Here is a 20,510-nt window from a genome sequence, read left to right on the forward strand (position 1 = left end):
GGAAATAGTCATTATGTCATGAATTACTGGAATTGATTTGTCCAAGTGCATCTGCGCTCTCTGTTCAGTGCGCGTTCTGCTTAAGCAGAGTCTCTGCTCAGTTTGGCAGCTGCACCAGTGTGAGAGGGTGATGCCTGTGTGCATCGGAGTTGTGTACCTCTTTTTCTGCAAGATCACTCGGCTACACACGACGCAGCGCTGTCGTTCAGATTGTTGGCATTTTATAACAGGTGATGATAAGCAGTAATACGGGAGTACTAACTAACTCTCATAGTGGTAGATGTGAGTTTCTCTTTCAATCCCCTGGCCTTGTACACAGCTAATAGCTAACATTCGCCAAAACAAGCTAGCTACTGATAGTGCAACCCTAAGTAAACAGTACAGACGAAGATGAAAAATGATCAGGCCTACTTTACATCTTACTGTAGAAATGGTTTGTGAAAACTAGTCTAGGTTGGAACTGTTGCTAAATGCAACAATAATTGTTATTCTTAACTGGAATTAACTGATTGACGCAAGATGCTTTTTGAGGCAAACACACTCAGTTCTGGGTTGTTCATGTACAGCAGGAAGCGGTCTCCTGCCTGACTGAGAAAGCAGTAGATGTGTCTGGGTTGTTCATGTACAGTAGGAAGCGATCTCCTGCCTGACTGAGAAGCAAGTAGATGTTCTGGTTGTTCATGTACAGTAGGAAGCGGTCTCCTGCCTGACTGAGAAAGCAGTAGATGTTCTGGTCCAGTTTGGCACCACATCCCTATGTGAGTCAGGGTTCTCAACTCTGACACCTTATAAAACATGTACAGAAACAGTCTCAAGGCTGAGCTTGACCTCAGTGTTACACTGTCAAAAACAGAGCCCAGAATAGACCTTCTCTCATTAGGACTGTGTGGGGTTTCTGGTCTACAGATGTGATCAATCACTTTATTCCAGGTCAGAATAAAAACATATGTATTGTAGTTTAACAGCAACAGTTCCAACCTTGACTTTCAACAAGCATTTCTACAGTAAGATGTACAGTAGGCCTGATCATTTTTCATCTGTACTGTTACTTAGGGATGCACTATCAAAAAGCCTGTGTGTGTGTTCTGTTATTCATCTGTGTGATGTGAACAATCCTTTTATTCCAATTCAGAATTAAAATGATTTATTGTATTTTAACAGCAACAGTTCCAACCTAGACAGATATGTAAGTGTTTTCAATGCGGGAAAATAAACATTAATAGATATTTAATGTCATTGTTATTTGTTTTTGTCTATATTGCATTTGTTTAGGCATAAGGGCAATGAAATGTACTGATATTTATGTATAGTTGCATAATTTCCTTGGTTTGGGTCCCAGGAAAACACAGAATGTTGCATTCGGGTCCCAGGCTGAAAATGTTTAAGAACCCCTGCACTGATGAGCTAGCAGAAGCTCTGAGCAAATCAGAGTAGAAGTGCAGCAAAAGTGTAACTATACAAATGCACTAGTCCAGACCAGTTTGCAAGTTCATTTAAAGGCTTCTAGTTTAAACTGTGTAAGGGAATAGGGTTCCAAGAATAATAAACAGAAACATTTTGGACAACATTTGAATTGTGACTGTCGGCGAAAGTCACACCGACTAATGTGACCGAGATGACCTGTAAAATGTAAGCTATAGCTGATAGTGTGCATTGATTGCAGCGGTTTCGTGAGCTGGCGACATGCTGTACTAAACTAGTTAATGTCCACAGACTGATATACTACTGAATCACTGTGATAAACAGTATCTCCTGCTCAGAAACAGAAAACATTGCTTCTCACTCACTGTATAGCAACACATAGCCTGTATGCTAGTCTAGCACAGGCTACTTCCTCCTTGTATGGATGAAGGACTATTCTCTATGATGGTTCACTGAGCGCACTGACTCTGACTAGTATTGGGAACAAACAAGTAGGCTATATGATTGACTACTCCTGAGGCTAATTCTACATGTCGCCGGCTATTAACTGAAAACAGAGCAGCAACATGGTTGATCCTCACAATCAATCACATCACCGCAGCAGCCAAACATTGCAACATGAGCATATTGAACGATGCAGGCGAGGTTCAAACACAGCCAGCGAGCACTTACAAAGAAAACGTTATATCAGAAATCAGCAGCAAAGTCAATGGAGAAAAAGAAGCTAGCGCTTAGTAGCAGCAAGCGGCAGAAGGATGCAAGAGCAGACCAGGTCAATAAGGAAGTCGTGAATGATACTAGCCTCTAATTGGTTCCATTCTCACTTGAGGCGGGCCCTCGGTTTTCCTTTCTGAACCTGCTCCGCTAAATGAATAGCCTACTTTTCTTGTGTACTTATCTGTTTTTTATCTTTTTCTATGGGATTTAGCCAATTCCAGATTTTTTATAATAGATCAAGTATTGGCTTGTTTTAGTGACACAAAATGAATAATATTGATAAGAGTGTAACGGATGTGAAACGGCTAGCTTGGGCTGGTCTAAAGTTATACTGTTACAAGAGCTTTTAAATCATTTTAGCTCTGGAGTTTCTCCTGATTTGTTTTAATAGGTTTTACTTTGTAATGGTGTCAGATGTTATTGGTCATTTTATATTTTATATTATGTAATACCATATTGTTCAGTGTCATAATATTGCTTGTTTTATGATCAAATTATGAATTATTACCTATTTTAGATACCTTACATGTTGCATTTTTTTTTACATTGAATACAGTACAAGTATCATGTTGTAAATAAGCTCAGTTAGACAATAAATAGACAACAAATAAATCAATGAGTTTTCTTGTATTTCTGCCTATGGTACACATGATGGCGCCATTGAGCAACATAATGCATGAGTGGCTAGCCTATAGGCCAGCCAGGGATACTCCATTACTGTCAGGAGATAAACTGTAATAGATCAACAATCAGCACTGTTCATCAACAAACACACACACGAACATGCATGCACGCACACACACACACGTAAACACACACTGAGTCTGGAACTTGCCCGAGTCTTTCCCGGTAGTTCAGATGTTGTATGGGTGTGTGTGTGTGTGTTAATATGTGTGTGTGCGTGTGTGTGTGGTATGGGTATGTTGCGCCCTAGACTATTGCAGGAGTACTCTAGTGTAAGTGGTCCAACAGATTTGCTAGGTGGTAAAGATCTGGATGGACTATTTCTACTTTGATCTCATTTCTTGTATTTCTTTGGTTCTCTGGGAATATGGTTTATACTGCTACTGGTGTCTGGAGCTCTACCCCTCTGCCCTATCAGACGCTCAGAAGTCCATCCAGCTCAACCCTGATTGGCCAAAGGGATACTTCCTCAAGGGTAGTGCACTGAAGGGGTTGAAGGTCAGTGTCTGAGCTTTCTACTGTGAACGTGGAAATTGTTGATTGTGTGTGTGTGTCAGTCTGTCTTCTCCCTCTCCCCACTCCTTCTATCTCCCCATCCTTTCTCCCCTTCACTCTCTCACTTCATCTCCTCTACCTCCCTTCCCCTCCCCTCAGTTTTCCTTAAGTGGCCTTCTGAATAGGAATGGACCAGGGTTTTAGGCTGCGTGTTGCTACTGATGTCCACCTGACAGCACAGTAGAGATCACAATGGTGAGTTAGACTTCTCTGCATGATACTGTTAAAGGAATTAAATTGCTCTATGTTTTAATACCCAATTAAAATTAAACACTGTCAATTCATAAGGATTTGTAATTCCCTTATTTTATAGTAATAGACAGAGCCCAGTCATAAAGTCAAACAGAGTTTATTCACGAGAGTACTCCCTACGGTACAGTTTTACCACAGGTTATAAACTGAAAATTACGTCCTTAGTTCCAGCCCTAACCCATGCCATCTCCATTCCAGTACAAAGGCTGTATCTCAAGCCTTCCCACATCCGTCTCCCTACCAATTTAATATAATTTACGAGTCAAGGTTTTCTCGTGTAGATAAGCATTCTAGCCAGTCTGATTCATTTGTACCAAGGAACAGACAGTCATTGTTCTAACTCTTGACCACATTCACACACGTTATATTCAGTACTGGGATCAAGAAAGAAACTCATACATTTACAGCAACATAATAGTATTCTGATTAGTACATATACAGTAATCATAATAGTATTCGGATTAGTACATATACAGTAACATAATAGTATTCTGATTAGTCAGTCCTGATTGTACTGTATACATAATTAGTCATCATTGATAAAAATTCCCTTAACAGATACACAGAGTCAAGAGCCTTCAGTTTAGAGCTTCAGTTTAGAGCTTTAAAAAGTTTCACCATCGTTCAACACAGAGAGAAAAGTACAACGATTCAACTCATTTCTGGCAGGAAAGGAAAAACAAGCTTTGTTATTGGTTCCATTGGACTTGTGGGACTACGCTATTGGTCCCATTGCATGTATTTGGACTGTGCCTGCTGTTTGTCCTCCAGTCCAGGGGGTGGAGCTGGAGAGCACCAGGCTGGTAATCAGGTACCCAGACCACTGGATGCAGAGAACCCCTCCCTCTCCTCAGAGGACCAACCCTATAGGCCTCAACACCTCCTCCGCCTCCAAGTACGCCTTCACAGGGTAAGGACATCCATCTGTCTGTCAAAACATCATCTACGATTTATAAACATATATATAAGCATTTTTAATGAATAATTATGAGTTATTCTAAAGTGTTACCAATCATCTCATATTAACTTTTGAAATGTACAAAGTGATGGAAGGAGGAAGCAGGAGCTCAGGTGCAGGTGTTTGTGTTTTCATACTGTTTGTCTCTCTCTCTCCCAGGACCAGGAGGATGGCTCCCATCAATGGTAACGAGTGTTTCTTCTGGAGGACCACCGGCTGTTTCTATGGTGACAAGTGTCGCTTCAAACACAAGCCTGACCAGAAAGGAAGAGACAGGAAGGCTCCGGCCTTGGAGCGGGATGCCGTGCCTGGACCGGGCACCAGCGCAGAGGAAGGCTCCTGCCATGGAGCAGGACTGGACGCTGTGCCCAGGCTGGTCACTGGCACAGAGGAAGACTCCGGGCATGGACTCCGGGCCTGGTGGCACGCACTTCAGGGCGAGTGCGAGGAGCAGGCACAGGACGTACCAGACTGGGAAAGCGCACTGGTGGCCTGGTGCATGGAGCCGGCACAGGTGGCACCACAGGTGGCACCACAGGTGGCACTCCTTGGGTCGACCGAACACCTCTCTATCTCCTCCCAGGTGGTCTGTGGCTCTCTCCGTTCACGCTTCTCCAATTTCTCCATCTTCTCCCAGATGTGCTCTGGTTCCCTCCTCGGCTCCACCAACTGCCCCGTGTGCCCACCCCCAAATGTTTTTAGCGCGAACCCCGGCGTCGGCGCTGTCCTCCCTTTTCTCCTTGCGTCTGCCGCCAAAGGCGGCGATCCTGTATTTTCACTTTTGGATGAAAGGCGTGCCCAGAGTAAACTGCCTCCTACTCTTTCCCAGATGGAAATATATGCATATTATTATTACTGGTGGACAGAAAACACTCTGCAGTTTCTAAAACTGTTTGAATTATGTCTGTGAGAAGAAATCCAAACAGGAAGTGAGAACTCAATACAGAAAACAGTGCCATTGGATGTCCATGTTAGATATGGATGAGCATGCACTTCCTAGAGCTGCCACAAGATGTCACCGTCTTTACATTCTGGTTGTATGATTCAAGTATGAAGGAGGGGCTTATAGCAGCTCTTTTACTGAGTGGTCTGATAGAAAGCCTCGGTCTCGTTACGCGCCGTCACGAGAGGGTGTACTTGAGTTCCAATGCGTTTCTTCAGACAATGAAATTCTCCGGTTGGAACCTTATTGCTGATTAATGTTTAAAATATCCTAAATATGGTTTGCATACATCATTTGACGACCTGTACCGGAACTTTTTGAGTTTTTGTCTGGAGGAATTGCTCGTGCTTTTTGAGGATGGAATGATGGGCTGAACAAGCAAACAACAAGTGGCTAAATTATGGGCTTTTTGGAACTTTATGGAACAAATCAGTCATTTATTGTCGAACTGGGATTCCTGGAACTGCCTTCTGATGAAGATATTCAAAGGTAAGTGAATATTTATAGTGTTTTTGTAGCTTCTGTTGACGCCAAAATGGCAGCTATTTCTTTGGGTTCTGAGCGCCGTTCTCTGACACAGCGATTGCATAGAGGATACATTTATATTTAATTCTGTGAATAACACTTGCATCTTTTATCAATGTTTATTGTGAGTTTTTCTGCAAAATCCCCGGATGTTTTGGAATCAAAAGATTACTGCACGTAACGTGCCAATGTAAACTGATTAAAAAAAAAATATATATATATATATATATATATATATGCACATTATCGAACAAAACACACAATGCATGTATAACATGATGTCCTATGAGTGTCATCTGATGGAGATAATCAAAGGTTAGTGATTCATTTTATCTATATTTATGCTTTTGTGACTGTGAAATATCGCTGTGTGTGTTTTTGAAGTTGGTGGTCATCTAACATAAATATATGTTGTGTTTTCGCTGTAAAACATTAAAAAAATCAGACACGATGGGTAGATTAACAAGAGGTTTATCATTCATTTGCTGTATTGGACTTGTTAATGGGTGAAAGTTAAATATTTATAAATAATACTTTGTCAGCTGAATGGGAGGGTGTGTTCCCCTTAGGGCACTCCTTGATGCCCCCTAGCCCCAACAGGCTTTACACTATATATGGATAACAGGATAAATTAGACTATACATGGAAACAGGCTACATTAGACTATATATGGATAACAGGCTACATTAGACTATATATGGATAACATGCTACATTAGACTATATATGGATAGCAGGCTACATTAGACTATATATGGTTACCTTGCTACATTATAATATATATGGATAAGAGTCTGCATTAGCCTATATGGACAACAGAGTACATTAGCCTATACAGTCAACACAGCACCACTATGGTGATGATGATGGTGATGATATTGATGCCTCTGCTACTACCTGTACAGTCCAGCAGAGGAGGCTGGTGGGCAGATATATAGAAAGACATGCTCATTGTACTGGCTGGAGAGGAATAAATGGAACAGTATCCATTAATTATATTCCAGTCATTGCAATTAGCCTCTCCTCCTATATCTCTGCCAACCAGCCTCCTTTATTGTACACAAGGTCCTTTATTATAATACAACAGTGTATGTTTGCTTAACTGTGACTTTTTCAAGTAAACAGTTTAGTTTTTCACTAGTTCATCTAATGTATTTCCAGTGTGTTATGTTGTTATTAACCCAACATTATTGAGGACATTATTATTAGGAAGGTGCAGTAATGTTGAGATACCAGTAGGTGGAGCTCTAGTCTAGAACACTGGAACCTTCAGTATTAATTTGATACAGCTGATGAGGAGTGATGGTCGTGGGTATTAAATGGAATGGGTTCTAACTGAATGAGATCATAGAACTTTGACCTGTATATACAGAACTCAGAAAGACAAGACAACACATTCTGAGCAATTGTTCACATTCTAAATAGTATAGAGGGCTTGCAGGTGTGTCACAAATCACCTAGCAACCACACCAATCCCTCTGTAGTCGACACATTGTATAAATGGTTCTCTGTGTTGTCAAAATATCACGTTGGAAATATGACACATTTAGCTATTTTTAAAAATGTAGTCCCACTCCTCAAATGAAGAAAAGTACATATAGATATGCAGTCTGTTGCACAATTTCTGTTGAAATACAGTAACATCCCTTTTCTGATGTCCTGGTCTGGTCATCTTGCATGTTAATGACTTAAAGAGGAAGTATAAGGGCAGTTAAATATGTGTCAACAAAATAACTCACACTAACTGACAGTAAGTTGACTCACTGTACAAGACCTCTCCCCTTCACTTCACTCTGTAAGTACAATTGTCAATATCTTGAAATATAGTTTGGGGTTATTTGTTTTTAGTCATGTAATTGAGGGTAATGTATCATTTGACTTGTTGTTCAGTTTTGAGCTGTGGTTTATGGCCAGTATTTATAAAGTGTCTCAGTGTAGGAGTGTTGATCTACGTAGGGATGAGATGATTAAACAGGGTAAAAAAGATATGCAAACAAACATTGTAGCTCTGCAGTGTGTGTGTGCATGTGGGCCTGTGTGTGTGTCTGCGTGTGACACAGTTGATTTATCTGAGGGCCCTTCAGGACCAGACTGATAGGGAGTAGAGTTGACATCTATACTGTGTAGGATGTGTTTGAACTTTTCTACATCCATAACAACCAGCTCTCTAGACTTTGATACAGACTCCATGGGCCTTATGGGCCTTCCCGACAGATGCAGGGTACCTACACTACATGACCAAAAGTATGTGGACACCTGCTCATCAAACAAATAATTAAAAAGTCATGGGCATTAATATGGAGTTTGTCCCTGCTATAACAGCCTAAACGTTTGGGAAGGCTTTCCACTAGATGTTGGAACATTGCTGCTTGGACTTGCTTCCATTCAGCCACAACAGCATTAGTGATGTTGGGAACTGATGTTGGACAATTAGAATTGGTGTGCAGTCGGCATTCCAATTCATCCCAAAGGTGTTCGATGTGGTTGAGGTCAGGGCTCTGTCAGTTCTTCCACACCGATCTTGACAAACCATTTCTGTATGGACCTCATGCTGTAACAGGAAAGGGCCTTCTCCAAACTGTTGCCTCAAACTTGGAAGCACATAATTTCTCGAATATCATTGTATGCCGTATCGTTAAGATTCTTTCAATGGAACTAAGGGGCCCGAACCATGAAAAACAGCCCCAGACCATTATTCTTCCTCCACCAAACTTTAGTTGGCATTTTTTGGGGGGCTGGTAGTGTTCTGTCATCCACCAAACCCAGAAACGTCCGTCGAACTGCCAGATGGTGAATCGTTATTCATCACTACAGAGAATGCATTTCCACTGCTCCAGAGTCCAATGGTGACGAGTTTTACACCACTCCAGCCAACGGTTGGCATTGCGCATGGTGATCTTAGGCTTGTGTCCGGCTGCTTGGCCATGTAAACCCTGTTCTAGCAGGGCAGAAATTTGTCAAACTGCAAAGGTGTCATCCTTTGACAGTGCCACGTTGAAGGTCACTGAAGTCTTCAGTAAGGCCATTCTACTGACAATGTTTGTCTATGGAGATGGCATGGCTGTGTGCTCGATGTTATACACCAGTCAGCAACGGCTGTGGCATAAACAGCTGCATCCACTCATTTGAGTAGGTGTCCACATTATTTTGTATATTTCGTTTCCCCACAGTAATAGTAAACCAACAAACATTTGACCAACAGGGGACGTTTTATTGGTCCCCACAAGGTCAAATGCTATCTCTAGGGGGTTTAGGGTTAAGGTTAGAATCAGTGTCAGGTTTAAGAGGGTTTCTGTTTATGCTGGTTTCAACCTTTGTGTTGCACGGGCCTATTGCAACTTTCTGCCCTGTTTCTATATTGAACATCCAAACCGGTCTGGAGACAGTGGGAGAACATGACAGGCCGAAGTTCAACAGGAGGAAGACAATTATTGATTAAGTGCGGAGGTTAAAAAGGTTTAACTTTAAAACAAATGTTCTAATAAAATCAGAATAAAACATGAAAACAGGATCAATTAAATAAATAATCCCACCAAGTGTCACGATCGCCGTAAAGATTGGACCAAGGTGCAGCGTGAGTAGAGTTCCACATCTTTTAATAAATTAAAACTCACAAAACAAAACAAAACAAAACAAAAGCCCGGCCAACATAATTCATTAATCACCTAGATGACCCACCTTAATCACCTTCACGCCCCAACCAACATAGAGAATAAACAGCTCTCTATGGTCAGGGTGTGACAACAAGAGATGCAGGTGCTCAAAAAATAAGTGCTAGGTTAAAGTGCATGGTATAATAAAATTAAATATTAGATATAAGACTAAACCAGTTAGAATCAGTGTTACGGTTAGAATTAGGTTTAGGGTTTGGAGCTAGGGTTCGGGTTAGGGTTAATAGGTTTTGGGTTTAAGGTAAAGGAAAATAGGATTGTGAATGACTCTGAATTTTGTGTCCCCACATGGTTAGCTTTACAAGACTGTGTGTGTGTGTGTGAGTGAGTGAGTGAGTGAGTGAGTGAGTGAGTGAGAGAGTCACTTGCTGTTTAGCCTCATAGCTTGAGGATAGGTGCTGTCATTGAACCTGGAGGTCAGTCTTTAGGCTGCTGTACAGCTTGATGGACCGTAGAGGATTGAACATTTATCCTCCTATATTTGGGGTTCTGAGAATAAAACAGCTTCAGAACAGTCAATGTAGAAATGTTTGTTTGCACTTTTACACATATGTTCAATAAGTGATTGTTGCTGTTGTTGTTTTTGATGATGATGGTGGTGATGACGACAATGATGATGGTGATGACTATCCATTAGGAAATTATTTTTGCATCATACATCATGTCAGGTTAAATAGACAGATGCAGACAGACATGCAGCACATTACATACATAGTGATATAGACTTACAGACAGACAGTATTCACATAGACAACCATATAGCACAATACAACACAACACAATATGAGCCTGGTTCATTTACAGTAATGAGGCCCTGGACCCCATTTACAGTTTCTACTTCAATGTATCAGGTGGAGTTATTCACCAGCTATAGAGTGAGTTGTTGTTTATGTTTCTAAGACTGCAGGGTGGGAGATGCAACAATGGCCTTGAGAACAGCAGGAAGTGTGTTGGTGGTCTTTCTCTGGTCTGTAGCAGGTACGGTCTCATTCTTATATTTTAGTTGCCCAGTTTGTCAAACTACAGATATTTCTAAAAGCATAACCATTTTTAAGTTCTACTGACGACACATTTGGAGTCTCCACTTCCCTTTAAACAGTTGTCTTTCACACCTCACTGAGTGAATATTATCTGTGGTTTTTATTCACACTCAACCAACAAGTATCTATGTCTCAACTCAGCAACTATGGAACAAACTGTTAGTGTGAGTCACAAGACCTTGAACTTAATGTAACGTCCTTGTGATGTCTAACTGTGTTTCAGTGGCACTTGGGCAGAATGGCTGGAGTGTTACCTACACCAAGAAGAGTATCTGTACCTTGAAGGGGTCAACAGTGGAGATGTCCTGCTCTTACACATATCCCAGTGGTACAGTAACAACAAACTTCTGGTTCACCAAAAAGTATGCTGTGGAGAATTATGTAAATCTGAGAAAGGACCCAGACTACAAAGGTCGTGTGATTTACCGTAGTGATAAGACGAATGGCCACACCCTGACAATCACAGACCTGAGAGAAAGTGACTCAGCTGAGTACAAGTTCAGATTTATAACAGATCAGACCGGAGGGAAATATTCTGGCTATCCTGGAGTCACTCTGTCTGTTACAGGTACAGTGACATTATATATAGTGTTGATCTGTTTAATCACTCTGTCTGTTACAAGTACAGTGATGTTATATATAGTGTTGATCTGTTTTATCACTCTGTCTGTTACAGGTACAGTGATATTATATATAGTATTGATCTGTTTAAGTGGTTCTGGAAAAATTGTCTTGATACAATTGTACAGAAATAATATAATTAATATGAATGTTGGTATAATAGGAATGTCTGAATTGATGATTTGAGAACGTCCACTCCTGCCTCATTTGAACTAGACAACAGGTCATTGATGGATTTAATGTTATCTACTCCAGACCTGCAGGTGAAGGTGACCACTACATGGTGGTCAACGACACTGACCTGTAGCACCACCTGTATTCTGACTGGTAACCCCACCTACATCTGGTACAGGAACAGTAAGATTGTACAAGGGGCCTCCTCCCCCTCATACACAGTCTACTTTAAAACTGAAGATAGATTCTACTGTGCTGTAAAAGACATCAATTCTCCTGCAGTGTGTGAGTGTGACTAATACACTTTTAAAGTCTGTCAAAATCATCCAATACATCATTGGTCAGGGTTGATGTTTAGTGAAACAGACATGCGATAGAGGTACTATTCCATTGAGATTAATGGTGGTTGATGTTTAGTGAAACAGACATGAGGTAGAGCTACTATTCCATATAGATTAATGGTGGTTGATGTTTAGTGAAACAGACATGAGGTAGAGCTACTATTCCATATAGATTAATGGTGGTTGATGTTTAGTGAAACAGACATGAGGTAGAGCTACTATTCCATATAGATTAATGGTGGTTGATGTTTAGTGAAACAGACATGAGGTAGATCTACTATTCCATTGAGATTAATGGTGGTTGATGTTTAGTGAAACAGACATGAGGTAGAGCTACTATTCCATATAGATTAATGGTGGTTGATGTTTAGTGAAACAGACATGAGGTAGAGCTACTATTCCATTGAGATTAATGGTGGTTGATGTTTAGTGAAACAGACATGAGGTAGAGCTACTATTCCATATAGATTAATGGTGGTTGATGTTTAGTGAAACAGACATGAGGTAGAGCTACTATTCCATATAGATTAATGGTGGTTGATGTTTAGTGAAACAGACATGAGGTAGAGCTACTATTCCATTGAGATTAATGGTGGTTGATGTTTAGTGAAACAGACATGAGGTAGAGCTACTATTCCATATAGATTAATGGTGGTTGATGTTTAGTGAAACAGACATGAGGTAGAGCTACTATTCCATATAGATTAATGGTGGTTGATGTTTAGTGAAACAGACATGAGGTAGATCTACTATTCCATATAGATTAATGGTGGTTGATTTTACAGTTCTAAATACTGACACCATTTGAAAAATGTACTTGTGTTTCAGCTGTTGAGGGTCACAGTTATTTCCACGTGACTTACACCCATCAGAGGATCTGTACCTTGAATGGGTCATCAGTGGACATATCCTGCTCTTATACTTATCCCAGTGGTCATACAGTCTCTGAAACAATCTGGTATACAAAAGGAAAACTTAATGAGGCGCCTCAAATCCTGAGCCCGGGGTATGGAGGTCGTGTGGAGTACCTTGGAAATATGCAGAGTGACTCCATCCTGAGAATCACAGACCTGAGAGAGGAAGACTCAGCTGAGTATAAGTTTAGATTCAGAACAGATCAGACAACCTGGGAGCCCACCTTCCCTGGAACAACTCTGACTGTCACAGGTAACACTGCAGGTCACATCCTATCAATACTGCAAACGATTACTTAATGATGTACTCTGTGTTTTAATCCTCTTTCATTTAGGTCTGCAGGTGAAGGTGACTCCTGCCACTGTGACAGAGGGACAGAAGGTGACACTGACCTGTAGCACCACCTGTACTCTGAGTGACAACCCCAATGCCACCTACATCTGGTACAAGAATGGACATGTAACCAACCAATCTATCAGTCTGTTCCTAAACCCAGTCAGCAGTGAGGATGCAGGCAGATACTCCTGTGCTGTAGAAGGACATGAGGATCTCCCCTCTGATGAAGAGACTCTCACTGTCACATGTGAGGATGTGTGATCCATCTCCAGTTGTATTCTTTTAGTAACATCTTCTCTCATCTATTATATCCATTATTTCAATCTATGTCCCAGTTCCATGATTGTACTCATCTCATTACTGTAGTAACTACAAGTACTTCACAAACACTGTATTGTTACATTATTGTCTAAGTTCCACATATTTATATTAATATTTCATTTATTTTAATCACAAGTCCAAGTTCCATGATGCTCCTCATGTAAAGCTCTATGTATGAACAATGTGTTACATATTGTCCACCAGATGGTCCAAGGAACACCTCAGTGTCAGTCAGTCCCTCTGGTGGAATAGTGGAGGGCAGTTCAGTGACTCTGACCTGCAGCAGTGATGCCAACCCACCTGTGGACAAATACACCTGGTACAGGAAGAACGTAACCTCACCAAAAGCATCAGGACAGAGTTACAGCATCACTAACATCATCTCTGAGGACAGAGGAGAATACTACTGTGAGGCCCAGAATGGAAGAGGATCTATGAGCTCTACAGCTCTGATGATCATTGTAGCAGGTAAAGTTACAACTTCAATACTTCTATACAAAACTACAAGTTTCAAGCTGATCTTAATTATTCTACTCTGACTAATTACACATTAATTTACACTGGGTTATAAGATCCCTTAACAAGTATTGCATTACTGTCCTGTATTATAGTTCATTTGTAGTTTATTATATAATGCCATGTACTCAAATCATCTATATTGTATCATAGGGAAACCCACCTCCTTTGTGACTGCAGCTGTAGGAATCATAGTGGTTGTTCTGGTTCTCATCCTCTGTCTCTCTGGCTTCATGTGGTTCAGGTGAGTGAAGTGAAAACGCATGTTTCAGTTTTATTATTTAGCTTTAGTAACATTGATTGATTCATTCATTAATGTGTAAAACAGGAAGAAGGCCTCCAAATCCACCTCTGACACAAGAGACACATCAGAGAATGTACAGGTGAGTCTGTTGGAAACAGAAGGTGACTGTGATTAATGTGTTTTGCTTTGTGGAGCACCTCTACTCCTTATGTTGTCTGTCCTCTCTTTCTCCATCAGGGAGACTCTAGTCCAGTGTATGACAACATCTCAGGCATGGCCATGACCTCTACTGCAGCACAGACAGCTGACACAGACAACCAGGATTATGTTCACTATGCCAGCGTCCACTTCTGTGGCTCCAAAAACCAGGACGTGCCTCTATACTCCACCGTCCAGCTGCCTCAGCCCCAGATTCAGGATGAGGATCTCCAGTATGCTGCTGTGAAATTCAGCTGCCCCAGTGCTGCCACCCGGTGAATATTTTCTGCCATTACAACAGTCAATACTGGAACACTGAACTCACAGACATCATCAAGGGCATTCATATGCTGCTGTTTATTGGAAGAGTAGACAATGATGTCATCAATAAGCAAAACGGTTGACCCCCTAGTGACAACTCATTGTCCCTGAGAACTCCCTCCATCAATAGCTGAAGCACAGGGGGATGGTGGCACCTTCATTGGGGAGGATGGGCTCGTGGTAATTGCCGGAGCAGAATAAGTGGAATGGTATAAAATACATCAAACACATGGTTTCCATTCTATTTGCCTCGTTCCAGACATTATTATGACCCGTTCTCACCTCAGCAACCTCCTTCAGGACAAAGTGCATTTCCTTGAACTCATAATATGGTGGAACAATGGACATTTTGAAAAGTTGCACTCAGGGTTGGGGTCAATTCCAGTTCAATTTAGGAAAATTCCAATTCCAATTGTTCCTCATTGAAAAGCATTGAGAAAAGATGAGATTTCAGTTTACTTCCTGAATTGAAATGTGTTTCCTAAGTGATTGTTTAGGGCCAATTTCTAGTTGTGTCTTTAGACTAAACTTTAGCAAAACAAATCTGCACAAGACTATACAGCTGCACTCTTATCTGATTCGATGTATGACATTAACTTGGCGTTGATATTGAGACTGTCAAGCATGATACTATAACGCTTTTCTAATCACTTATCTAAATGTGTTTCTTACTTTTTGTCAAATGTGATGAGTGGCCAGTGTTTGTTTATCCATGAGAAAATTTTAATAAATGCTTTCACCCACCATTGGTTCTCACGCTCTTCCATTTTGTCAAACAGTGAATGTGGCCTCCTTTAAGTCACTGATATTTTAACAAAGTAAAACAATGACAGAGGTAATGCCTATAGGGTTTACTTTAAAATAAGTTGAACAAAGAAGAAATATCAGTTTGTTGACATGAGAGTATTATGATGATAGAACATATATAATTAATATCATGCAAATGAGCAAGCATTTCAGTTCTAGCATGATGTCACTGGTCCTCTTCTATACACCTGTGAAATTATCTTTCCGTACGGTGTACATTTTAGGACATCCCGACTCCTTATGACAAAAGTCGACTATGGGTCTCCATCCAATGGTTTCACTTTCGTTTGCATTACAAGCAAAAGCACAACTACACAAAAATGACATTATTAACAAAATGTATTATATCATCTAAAAATACATTCTGGGATTTAAAAACACACGGTCACTTCGCCATCTGTTTTGGTAAAGAGCTGAGAATTCTGTCTGGAGAAATGTAACCACTCTGGAATTCTATCCATGAGATGGAAATGATTGTTTTAACCCTGTTTTAAAGGGTTCTGATGGGGTAGTACCGTTGAAATAAGCTTCTAAGCATTTAAGTTATATTCTTCAAGAATTAATGGCCATACATCATTCATTTAAAACTCTGAAAATGGATGTACCAATCACAGACTGTAGCTTTAAGCTGACTTAAACATATGCCTTTTGTTGTAAAGAATTCACTGTTCCTGTACCCCTTGGTAGCACACAGGACATAAGAAAAAATAGTTTGTTGATTTGAGTACATGATGTAACATCAACATAAATCAGCATTATGCAAATGAGAATGCTTTCCAATTCTGACATGATGTCACTGATCCTCTTCAATAGACATGAAATTATCTTCACTACGGTGTACATTTTAGGACATCCCTATAACAAAGTCTACTATGTAATTTCATGGGACTCCTTCCAATGTGTTTACGATAAGATCACAGGTATTGTGTTTGCTGTTAATGTGACACACACACACACACAAACACACACAAGCAAGTAATGTTATGGTATTGTGGTATTGTGGATTCTATATTGCAAATGTGAAAGATTAGATTAATGATGTAATAATGTATTATATGATGTATTGTTTTATTGATGATTTCATTTGTATTATTTTATTGACCTTTTATTTAACCAGGTCGGCCAGTTGAGAACAAGTTCTCATTTACAACTGCAACCTGGTCAAGATAAAGCAAAGCAGTGCGACACAAACAACAACACAGAGTTACACATGGAGTAAACAAGCGTACAGTCAATAACACAATAGATATAATTGGACATGTGTTTAGTTAAGTTCAGAATTTTCAATTGCGTGTTTAAAACATGATCAGTAGAGTACAGTATGCCAGTAATACCAAAATGCATTTCTGCTGATGGATAATGTTCACGTCAATGTATTACATGGTCAAGTATAACTGTGTGTGTGTGGTGTGTTTGTGTATATGAATCTGATTGTGAGATATGCAGTCACGGCCATAATTATTGGCACCCTTGATAAATATTAGTAAAAAATATAGTATAAAATAAATATTACAAATACTGCATGCTGCAAAAGATGGGATGTACATTGTACATCTGGTTTCATATATAATACTTGTGCTTGCTGTTTTAAGACCTCTGAGAGTAACAGATTGTTGCGGAGACATTTTGAAAATGGCCTAAAGTAAGAGTAAGATTGATTGAGTTGATGCTTCATAAGAGCTTTAGGAGTAGTATTAACATGAGACACAGTGATGGTGGGTTGTGTTTAGGAGTAGTATTAACATGAGACACAGTGATGGTGGGTTGTGTTTAGGAGTAGTATTAACATGAGACACAGTGATGGTGGGTTGTGTTTAGGAGTAGTATTAACATGAGACACAGTGATGGTGAGTTGTGTTTAGGAGTAGTATTAACATGAGACACAGTGATGGTGGGTTGTGTTTAGGAGTAGTATTAACATGAGACACAGTGATGGTGGGTTGTGTTTAGGAGTAGTATTAACATGAGACACAGTGATGGTGGGTTGTGTTTAGGAGTAGTATTAACATGAGACACAGTGATGGTGGGTTGTGTTTAGGAGTAGTATTAACATGAGACACAGTGATGGTGGGTTGTGTTTAGGAGTAGTATTAACATGAGACACAGTGATGGTGGGTTGTGTTTAGGAGTAGTATTAACATGAGACACAGTGATGGTGGGTTGTGTTTAGGAGTAGTATTAACATGAGACACAGTGATGGTGGGTTGTGTTTAGGAGTAGTATTAACATGAGACACAGTGATGGTGGGTTGTGTTTAGGAGTAGTATTAACATGAGACACAGTGATGGTGGGTTGTGTAGGAGTAGTATTAACATGAGACACAGTGATGGTGGGTTGTGTTTAGGAGTAGTATTAACATGAGACACAGTGATGGTGGGTTGTGTTTAGGAGTAGTATTAACATGAGACACAGTGATGGTGGGTTGTGTTTAGGAGTAGTATTAACATGAGACACAGTGATGGTGGGTTGTGTTTAGGAGTAGTATTAACATGAGACACAGTGATGGTGGGTTGTGTTTAGGAGTAGTATTAACATGAGACACAGTGATGGTGAGTTGTGTTTAGGAGTAGTATTAACATGAGACACCGTGATGGTGGGTTGTGTTTAGGAGTAGTATAAACATGAGACACCGTGATGGTGGGTTGTGTTTAGGAGTAGTGTTAACATGAGACACAGTGATGGTGGGTTGTGTTTAGGAGTAGTGTTAACATGAGACACAGTGATGGTGGGTTGTGTTTAGGAGTAGTGTTAACATGAGACACAGTGATGGTGGGTTGTGTTTAGGAGTAGTATTAACATGAGACAGTGATGGTGGGTTGTGTTTAGGAGTAGTATTAACATGAGACAGTGATGGTGGGTTGTGTGTAGGAGTAGTATTAACATGAGACACAGTGACGTTGGGGTATCAGGAATCTGTATAAACACATTCGACTATACAGAATATGGTTCCCTGTAGCTCCGCTGGTAGAGCAATGTTTTGTATTTCTATTACTGCCCAAATGAATGAGGACATCATATGAGGACTGGAGGCTGCAGTAATGTTGAGATGCCAGTAGGGAGCGCTCTAGTCTAGAACACTGGAACATTCAGTAACACTGATGCAGCTGATGAGGAGTGATGGGAATGGGTCACATTTCTCCTCTTTAAAAAATGTATGGCCCACTCCTCAAATGAAGAAATGCAACCCTCTTCTGAGATGCTGTTTATGCATGTTAATGTCTTATCTCCCTGTTTAGAATTCACACTTACAGGAGGATACTTCTTGTTTCTCTGCACTGCCAGTAAGTGTTGTTGGTTCAGATCAGTGGTTCCCAAACTTTTTATAGTCCTGTACCCCTTCAAACATTCAACCTCCAGTTGTGTACCCCGTCTAGCACTCTCAAATATAGTTTTTTTTGCCATCATTGTAAGCCTGCCGCACACACACTATACGATACATTTATTAAACATAAGAATGAGTGTGAGTTTGTCACAACCCGGCTCGTGGGAAGTGACAAAGAGCTCTTATAGGACCAGGGCACAAAAAATACTATAATATTAGTGAATCATTTTGCTCATTATTTTGCCATCTTACATGTAAAACCTTATTTGTTCATTGTGAGTAACTCACCACAGGTTAATGAGATGGGTGTGCTTGAAAGGATGCACATAACTCTGCAACGTTGGGTTGTATTGGAGAGTCTCAGTCTTAAATCATTTTCCACACACAGTCTGTGCCTTTATTCAGTTTTCATGCTAGTGAGGGCTGAGAATCCACTCTCACATAGGTACAGTTGAAGTCGGAAGTTTACATACACTTAAGTTGGAGTCATAAAAACTTGTTTTTCAACCACTCCACAAATTTCTTTTTAACAAACTGTAGTTTTCGCAAGTTGGTTAGGACATACTTTGTGCATGACACAAGTAACTTTTCCAACAATTGTTTACAGACAGATTATTTCACTTATAAATAACTATCACAATTCCAGTGGGTCAGAAGTTTACATACACTAATTTCACTGTGCCTTTAAACAGCTTGGAAAATTCCAGAAAATGATGTCATGGCTTTAGAAGCTTCTGATAGTCTAATTGACATGATTTGAGTCAATTAGAGGTGTACCTGTGGATGTATTTCAAGGCCTACCTTCAAACTCAGTGCCTCTTTTTGCATGAAATCATGGGAAAATCTAAAGAAATCAGCCAAGAAAATCAGCCAGCCTACAACAAATTGTCGACCTCCACAAGTCTGGTTCATTCTTGGGAGCTATTTCCAAACGCCTGAAGGTACCACGTTCATCTGTACAAACAATAGTACGCAAGTATAAACAGCCGCCATAACGCTCAGGAAGGAGGCGCGTTCTTTCTCCTAGAGATGAACGTACTTTGGTGTGAAAAGTGAAAATCAATCCCAGAACAACAGCAAAGGACCTTGTGAAGATGCTGGAGGAAACTATATCTATATCCACAGTAAAACGAGTCCTATATCGACATAACCTGAAAGGCCGCTCAGCAAAGAAGAAGCCACTGCTCCAAAACCGCCATTAAAAAAGCCAGACAACGGTTTGCAACTGCACATGGGCACAAAGATCGTACTTTTTGGAGAAATGTCCTCTGGTCTAATGAAACAAAAACAACTGTTTGGCCATAATGACCATCATTATGTTTGGGGTAAAAGGGGGAGGCTTGCAAGCTGAAGAACACCATCCCAACCGTGAAGCACTAGGGTGGCAGCATCATGTTGTGGGGGTGCTTTGCTGCAGGAGGGACTGGTGCACTTCACAAAATATATGGCATCATGAGGCAGGAAAATGATGTGGATATATTGAAGCAACATCTCAAGACGTTAGTCAGAAAGTTAAAGCTTGGTATCAAATGGGTCTTCCAAATGAAAAATTACGCCAAGTATACTTCCAAAGTTGTGACAAAATGGCTTAAGGACAACAACGTCAAGCTATTGGAGTGTCCATCACA

The 20,510-nt window shown here is 40.4% G+C and overlaps 2 protein-coding genes across 4 annotated transcripts in view; both read left to right on the forward strand.

Moving 5' to 3' along the window:
• The first annotated feature begins 3,376 nt into the window (after nt 1–3,376).
• Nucleotides 3,377–20,510, forward strand: part of LOC116361870 (uncharacterized) — a 30,944-nt gene continuing 13,810 nt past the window's right edge. The window contains exons 1-3 of one of the 2 annotated variants that reach the window (XM_031816183.1): nt 3,377–3,573; nt 4,402–4,540; nt 4,748–6,020. In XM_031816183.1, the coding sequence (XP_031672043.1) occupies nt 4,458–4,540; nt 4,748–5,498 (834 nt within the window). In that variant the 5' untranslated portion in view covers nt 3,377–3,573; nt 4,402–4,457 and the 3' untranslated portion in view covers nt 5,499–6,020. Of the gene's footprint in view, nt 3,574–4,401; nt 4,541–4,747; nt 6,021–7,649; nt 7,851–20,510 lie in introns of those variants that run through there. The other variant, XR_004207666.1, reaches the window with a different exon arrangement.
• LOC116361869 (B-cell receptor CD22-like) lies at nt 10,418–15,499 on the forward strand. 2 transcript variants are annotated; one of them, XM_031816180.1, is made up of 9 exons: nt 10,418–10,704; nt 10,990–11,334; nt 11,643–11,846; nt 12,731–13,069; nt 13,152–13,400; nt 13,679–13,942; nt 14,144–14,234; nt 14,319–14,373; nt 14,472–15,499. In XM_031816180.1, exons 1-9 carry the CDS (start codon nt 10,650–10,652, stop codon nt 14,709–14,711), a joined length of 1,842 nt encoding a protein of 613 aa, XP_031672040.1. In that variant the 5' UTR covers nt 10,418–10,649; the 3' UTR covers nt 14,712–15,499. The 2 variants fall into 2 exon arrangements, with proteins under 2 accessions (XP_031672040.1, XP_031672041.1); XM_031816181.1 differs by having other exon boundaries at nt 10,990–11,094.

The sequence above is a fragment of the Oncorhynchus kisutch genome, unplaced genomic scaffold (genome assembly GCF_002021735.2).
Source record: "Oncorhynchus kisutch isolate 150728-3 unplaced genomic scaffold, Okis_V2 scaffold758, whole genome shotgun sequence".
NCBI classification, from domain to species: domain Eukaryota; kingdom Metazoa; phylum Chordata; class Actinopteri; order Salmoniformes; family Salmonidae; genus Oncorhynchus; species Oncorhynchus kisutch.

Excerpts from the sequence above, each read along its gene's own strand:
- LOC116361869 (XM_031816180.1), top strand. The coding sequence starts at position 10,650 with ATGGCCTTGAGAACAGCAGGAAGTGTGTTGGTGGTCTTTCTCTGGTCT. Across the intron at positions 10,705-10,989 it reads CTTTCTCTGGTCTGTAGCAG|TGGCACTTGGGCAGAATGGC; the intron begins GTACGGTCTCAT and ends ACTGTGTTTCAG. Across the intron at positions 14,374-14,471 it reads ACACATCAGAGAATGTACAG|GGAGACTCTAGTCCAGTGTA; the intron begins GTGAGTCTGTTG and ends TTTCTCCATCAG.